General features: G+C 41.7%; 1 protein-coding gene across 4 annotated transcripts in view; it reads right to left on the reverse strand.

Moving 5' to 3' along the window:
• Window positions 1-6,484, reverse strand: part of LOC137421785 (myelin transcription factor 1-like protein) — a 253,738-nt gene extending 247,254 nt beyond the window's left edge. For all 4 annotated transcript variants that reach the window (XM_068108183.2, XM_068108181.2, XM_068108184.2 and 1 more), the window contains exons 1-2: window positions 6,263-6,484; window positions 4,917-5,061 (exon numbers count right to left, since the gene is read on the reverse strand). In XM_068108183.2, coding sequence (XP_067964284.2) covers window positions 4,917-5,061 — 145 coding nt within the window. In that variant the 5' untranslated portion in view covers window positions 6,263-6,484. The remainder of the gene's footprint in view (window positions 1-4,916; window positions 5,062-6,262) is intronic.
• Between the last annotated feature and the right edge of the window lie 1,238 nt (window positions 6,485-7,722).

Below are 7,722 nucleotides of genomic sequence, written 5' to 3' on the forward strand. Positions count from 1 at the left end.
TACTAGTCAATTGATTAAGAAATTAATTATTTTACGATTATCATTTATTTATTTTAATTAAAATATTTTTATTTTTATTATTTATTTATTTATTTTAATATAAATTTTACATTTTTTTATTTTAATAAGCCTGGTGTTGGCTTAGCGGTTAGGGTGCTGGCTTGGGATCCTCTGGATCCTGGGTTCGAATCCCAGTCGATCGCCAAATTAACACCAGGGGGGTTGACTCAGCCTGTCATCCTTCCGAGGTCGGCAAATTGAGTACCAGCTTGCTGAGATGAATGATCCCGGTGTGTACCCTGGCTTAGAATAGGTACACCGTATCCCCGTGCATCGTAAGAGGCGACCAAGGGTTGGCGCCAGGAAGGGCATCCGGCCATAAAAACATTGCCTCAAAAAGGGAACCATGATTGTCATGGGGCCCGCAAGGCTAACCCCTGCTCTAGCGGGGAAAATAGCCTTAAAACGATCATTCATTCATTCATTCATTTATTTATTTTAATTACTCAATTAATCAATCAATTACTGTACACCACTCCCTCCCAATTCCTTCTCCATGTGCTGCACAGTGGCATTGCTGGGCGCCGAAGGCTCTCCGGCAATGTCACGCGCTGGAGGATATGTTATTTATTTATTTGGCATGGGGTGGTGTACATTGAATGTAGCTTTACTTGTTTCACTATTTTTTCTATACTTAGTTTTCTTCTACACCAATTTCATTGCTATTTTTTCACTATTTTCCTGGACTTCGTATTTTTATATTTTTTTTACACCGATACCCATACTTGAACTGCCATTCTCTGACTAACGTACTCAAACCACCGTTCTCAAACACGATGCATTTTCAAATACCCATTCTCAAATCCACATTATCCGACACCGGTATTCGAACCACCATTCTCATGCTGCCCATTTCCAAATCCCATTCTCAAACCACTTCACCTCACCAGTATTTCAACCAAATAATCGCCATTCCAGCATCGTGATTACCATAAATCCTAGTTTCCGGTGGTGTCTGGTCCACGAGTCATGCACCGCCCTTTATTTCAATTTAAGTACTGCAAAACTGGAGGTTCTTGAAAGAATTATGACAGGCGATTTGTATTCTACAGTCTTCAACTATACTACATAATTCAATAACCCACCTATCTTACTTGCTAGTTTCAGTGTATCCTGCTCTCATCCCTCTCCTTTTCCCCTTGACGTTTGTCCCACTGTCAGTTCTACCTTGCTCTTCCATGAGCCTCGCTCCTGTAAAGAGAAAGAAAGAGAGACGCCTTGGCCCTTTGTCAGATAATGCTTATGATAAGCAAGACTTTCCACTGCACTGCAACTTGGTTGTAAAGTGGGATGCAGAAGCCCCAGGCAAATATGGAGAGCAACAATCCAATGTACTGAGGACATATATGCATTGTGTGCTGTGAAAAACTGAGGCATTCTGAGAAAGGACTTGTCTCATGTGCAAATTCAGCAAAGTATTTTGATGCTAGCTTGATAATTTTATCTCCCTGGGCTGGTGATGTCTGTTGAAGGGAGCGCAAAACTTCCAGACATTGTACTTTTTACACGGGTGTGAATGAATGAATGAAGACAGACAAGGGTGTACAAACAGTAATTAAGTAAAGCAGTAAAGTAAAGTAGAGTAAAGCTGTATTTCTGGACCAAGGGAGTAATAATATAAGATTTACTTGGGCCGCAAATCTTTGCCTTTATTACATATACCTCCGAAGGTGGACGGAGGTTATGTTTTCACCCTTGTCTGTCTGTTTGTCTGTGAGCAGGAGGTCTCAAAAAGTTGTGGACGGATTTGGACGATATGTGGTGGACAGGTTTAATGTGTGACAAGGACGACTGATTAGATTTTGGTGAAGGTCTAGATGCAGATCCGGCCTATTAGTGGGATGTTAATTGTTCAGCCTGGCAAAGGTATGCACTCAACCGAGTGCCTTCTGGTTCTAAGAAAGGTTTTAAGCTTTTCTTACATTGATATCTGTTATAGATTTACGATTTTGTTACGAGATGCATGATACCTGTTATATCCAAGCACTTGGAAAAAAAAATCTGCACACATCACAAGTTTGCAGACCCACTAAATTTACAGCCACCCACAACCCTTTTCACCAAGAAGGTTCTGACAATCACTAAAATAAAAAAAATGAGAGTGGAGCATAGTACGAGCAGATGAAGCAAAAGCCTCGCCCCAGGGTAACAGATCAGAAACGAGACAAATTAGCCAGCAGACTCGTGCTGACCCCCGGCCTCTCCTGCCGGCTATACTCGCCCCAATAAGCCATTGTTACTCATGTATCAGGCAGCTGGCATTCTGGTGTGCTCTGTGCTGGGACAATTCACTGCAACCCGGCAGCACGGAGCAGTGCTGTCTCCTCCCATCTCTTTCACTAACTCAACTTCCACTATACAAGCACAAGTAAAAAAAATTGCAGACATTGCCGTTTTTGTGCAACGTCTGTTTTCTCTCAAAATAGTTCAAACTTCTTTTCGTCCAGTCTAACTCATTTGTTCCTACAATGATAAAGCCCTTTCTCCCCCCCCCCCCCCCCCCCCCTCCCCAGCTGGCTACTAGAGATGAGACCCGCACTTAATATTTGAAGCTCAAATCGACTAAACATGAACAAATTCCATACTTTAATGAACTAAGAGTACCGAAACATACTTTCAGAAATTACTGTATAATGTATGTTTCTCCCCCATATGGATGTCAATGACTAACTTTTTTGCTGAATTTCAAGCAAACTTCACACCATTGTTTCATTTGAAGCTTTTAACGAAGGCCGAACATCAACTTACACTTTTCCACCTCCCCTGCCTTCCCCGAGACCCCACGCCTCGCCCCCACCTCCACTCTGCCCTTCACTACCGCACCCACCTCTCCACAACTCATAAGAGCCACAAAGGCCCCAGGCTAGGGCAGATGGTAAGGAGACTGAACCCAGTATGAAAAAAAAACACTGAAATTGAACACCGAGATTCGTAACGGCCTTGCTCTTATTGATACGAGTGAAGTCCTCACTGTCACTCTACCTCACCATTGTTTCTTACCTTTCAGAGGTTGCTGCCCAGGAAAGGGTTTTTGGTTTGTTTCGTCGCTTATATACACAAAGAATTAAGTTAAGCACCCCCCCCCCGTTTTTTTACAACCTCGCACATTACAAGTTTGTTGTCGTCAAAACAGTGTAATATACCCATGATATTGCTATATTTTCTGGAGAAGTGATATTATGGTCACATAAAAACATAACAATCATGCCGTTTTCAATATTTTATTCTGAATAATTTAAGGTGAAATTTTTTGGGAATTTTAGGCATATTTTCACCTCAATTTAAGTATTGAGCTATAGGACCATCACGGACAGTGTGGATGACGTTTATGTTTTCTAACGTACAGTCATTGTTCTGAGAAGACCTCTAGCGATCTTTGCGTCAATAACGTGTGTAGGACCCACGTGATCGGATCACTACTCAACCCTACGTCTCATAGACCCTGTAAGCCGTCGTATGCGTTGCTGTGGCAGGTTGTTCCATTCCCGATGTAATGCACGTTCCAATTCATCCAGATTGGCTATTGGAGGGACCATCTTCGCAATTTGTCGTCCCAACATGTCCCAAACGTGCTCGAGGGGGTTCAACCTGCCACAGCAACGCATACGACGGCTTACAGGGTCTATGAGACGTAGGGTTGAGTCAGTGATCCGATCACGTGGGTCCTACACACGTTATTGACGCAAAGATCGCTAGAGGTCTTCTCAGAACAATGACTGTACGTTAGAAAACATAAACGTCATCCACACTGTCCGTGATGGACCTATAGCTCCATACTTAAATTGAGGTGAAAATATGCCTAAAATTCCCAAAAAATTTCACCTTAAATTATTCAGAATAAAATATTGAAAACGGCATGATTGTTATGTTTTTATGTGACCATAATATCACTTCTCCAGAAAATATAGCAATATCATGGGTATATTACACTGTTTTGACGACAACAAACTTGTAATGTGCGAGGTTGTAAAAAAACGGGGGGGGTGCTTAACTTAATTCTTTGTGTATATAATGCAAGATAAACGTCACATTATATTTATCATCATCTACAGTCTACCCTGGTATTACAAAATCATTCCTCTTCACCATTATTGTCAGAGTCGTCAGACAGACGTGCCAAGGAATTACATTACAGATTATGAAGTACGTACTGCTCTGAAAAGTAGATGTGACCAAACTAAAATGTTCGCCAAAAGTACGTTTCCTTTTACACGCTTCTGGCGAAATGACAAGTGTAGAAACGTTAAGTGCACGATGAACGAAACAATCTTGCAACGTTTTATCAACCTTACCTGTTCTTATGTCATAGCAGACTTGTGCTGACCCCGCAAAAAAAAAAAAAAAAAAAAAAAATAATAATAATAAAGAAATAAATAAATACAATTAAAAAATTAATAAATAAAAATCCAAAATTTTAACCCCAAAAATCCCATTTTGCCTCCATCTCTTTCAAACTGAATCCTGTAATCCTGTGGTGTGGGCCTGCCGGCTTGCAGATTCCCATTGAAAGAGGCATATGTCTACTCTGCATTGAAAAAGGTATTGTTCTTGTCAGGAGAACTTGCAAATCATCATTAGAGCTTTCCATGTACACAAGATCATCTGCTCAAACGCTCAAGTTTGAACAGCTTTACGGTGAAGCAGGTAAACCACAAAAATAAAAGGTGATTATAACAATGGAAATGTACGTATACAGCAATGTATGTTTGCAGTGACCCAAGGCTCATGGAGGAGCTCGTTCACATATCACATACGGGACAAAGACAGGAGAAAACGTCAGTGTACTTTTGCAAAAATTGCAAGGACAAAAAGAACACTCTTGGAACAGGTGTTTTTGTGCATGGTTTTAGGCCTACCTCGCAGTAACGGGCCACACCATTGGTCGTTTCCTGACAACATGGCCCAATCGTGGCTCACGGATGTTGGCCACTCACTGGACTGCTTCATCTGGCCACTTCTGCCGTTGTCAACCAACTGGGCCCAACCTGCCAGTGTCAGCATCTAGGCAAATGTTTTCGCAAGTTAAGAAAGCATGTGATTTCATGGTGGTGCACGACGAACAAGCCATTCAACACTTGCCATCACATTCTAGCAGCAGACACAATGTTCTGGCAGCGTTTTAGCATAAGATCTAAAGTAACCGTCAAACAGAATAGGTTTACAAGCCTGAAACCATCGAAATTCTGCACACTCTATCTCAATACCCATTACTTTAAATAATAAATGGCTGCATTCCATGCCACCCATCCTCATGCCCCCCTTAAACATAAAAATAAAAACCCAGCACCCATTCCCTTTGGACAAAGTACAAATGAGCTTTAGCCGTTTCATTGATGTGACTACTTTTAAATATTTGAATGTATATATTTAAAATCACATGTTTTTAAAAGAAAGAAGGTGCCAAAGCCAAAGGGAAGGGGGAAAGAGAAGAACATTCATAATACAATTATAGACAGACAGAGAGGCAGACATACAAAGACACAGACAGACAAAGAGATAATGCTATTATTGTGCTGCCCCTGGACCCCGTGGGTGTTATACATCGAATTAGCAGGGGTCTATTGAGAAGGGACTACCACTATAGGTTGAGAGGCCTTGCCAGATGGCAAGTTAGGTGGAGTTGCGGGTCGCCGTACCATCTGCTCCCGTCGCCAGCCTGCCTTTTGGCTGCACCGGGAGCCACAATCCAAGGTTTGGTCGCCCACAGATAAAACAGAGGGGCCTCTTTTTGGCAGCCCCGCTGCTAAGCAGCTGCTCTGAGGGCCGCACAGGCTGGGGATGTAGGAGCTCAGTAGTGTGCAAGCAACCTAATGGAGTCACTGAATTACTGGTGCAAACACAAGTTGAAAGCAAGCGTACTATACATATGGCCCTACCAAGTGCTAAATCATGCAGGGAACTTGTACCCATCATAAAGTTTCCTTTTTGTCGACGACTTTGGTCACTCTTCTGGTCGGCCTGGCTTAGCATTCGATTCCAGGGCCATTCGGTGTACTACAGACTATAGAATGAACATTAATATAGTTATCATGAAGCGCCCATTGTCATAAACATATGCTAGAGATTACAACTGCAAATTTCTTTGACATCTCTCCATTCCAAAGCACAGAAAACTTCGCAAAACTAGTTTATAAGTTTCGCCTAAAACTCCGGCACTTACAAAACTTTTCCATCACATTCGAAACTCCAACTGCCTGCCTACCTTAATCTTGACGGCGTACTCTTCGTGACGTTAGCTTCCCTGAAAAGACAGTTCGTCCTCTACTCTCTGATACATAAAAACAGAAGCTTTCCTCAAATTCATCAATTCAGCAGCTCAACTGAAGAACAGATTATAAAACTAGTAACGTTCCCTGCGACTGCACTAATGACTGCAGTGTCGGGCTTTCTTGTTGGTATCATTGCATGATGTCGGGGTGTGTGTGCATTTTGCCGATAAAGCAACATTTCCTTCCTTTTTTAACCCTCAATCCACTGCCCACTCTCGCAGGCTTTAAAACACGAGCACAAATCCTGTTCCTTATAGCCTCTCCGACTCAGCTCGAATAGTGTAAAGTTTGCTATCTGACAAAGTTTTATGCAATAATAAATAGGCGTTTATCACATGCTGATCATCTTTACACCTAAAGTATAACATCAGTAATTTCTCATGAAAAGCAAAATGCCACATTACACAGAGTTAAAACATGCAACTTCCTGAATCACCCAATCGTTTTGAAAAGTTTGTGAAAAGTTCCTGTAACTTCTGAAAACAATGTTGGGTAAGGAAAAGGACACGAATACGTCAACCTCGAGAGCAGGATGTGGCCAAAAAACATTTTACATGAAAGTCAAAACAATTTTATTACTGTACATGGGTTACATTTGTGTGGGTATACAGTACGGTATTGGAAATAATTATGGAAACAAAGCAAAAACAGGTTATATAAAATGCCAACGCCACGTGATAGAATCACATATCATGTGTAAAAAACATAGGGGCAACAGCCCTGGCGCTCACCTGGTAGAATAAACAGTATACTGCACAAACTAAGGGTATTTTAAACCAATTTCAATGGTTGCCAGAAGACAGGGCAGCATGTAGAATCATACTAACATAATCATAAGACTTGAAACAAACAAACAAAAAAATGCATATTTTGGGGGGCATCCCCTCCTCCCTCGACCCCATATTCATGTCTTCTAGCAACCATACCTCCCTACACCAACCCCATATACTTCCTAAGACCACAATTTTTCTAATGCCTTGAACAAACATTGGTACATTATGGGTGATTAAGGTTGTGGTGAAGTTTCATCGAAATTGCGTGTGTAGTTTGAGAAGAAGGCAAATACCTATTTTGGGGGGCAACATCCCCCCACCCCCATAGACCCCTAAATGGGCAGACCTTTTTTTAAATGCCGTGAACATACTTTGGTACATCACGGGTGGTGATCAAAGGTTGTGGTCAAGTTTCATCGAAATCGTGTGTGATGTTTCTGAAAAGAAAGAAAATAGCTATTTTGGGGGGCAACCCCCCATAGACACCAAAAGGGGCAGATTTTTTAAAATGCCGTGAACAAACTTTGGTACGTCAAGGGTGGTGAAGGTTGTGGTCACGTTTCATCGAAATTGTGTGTGTAGTTTCTGAGAAGAAAGCAAATACCTATTTTGGGGGGCAA

The sequence above is a fragment of the Myxine glutinosa genome, chromosome 2 (assembly GCF_964187855.1).
Source record: "Myxine glutinosa chromosome 2, kmMyxGlut1.1, whole genome shotgun sequence".
Classification (NCBI taxonomy): domain Eukaryota; kingdom Metazoa; phylum Chordata; class Myxini; order Myxiniformes; family Myxinidae; genus Myxine; species Myxine glutinosa.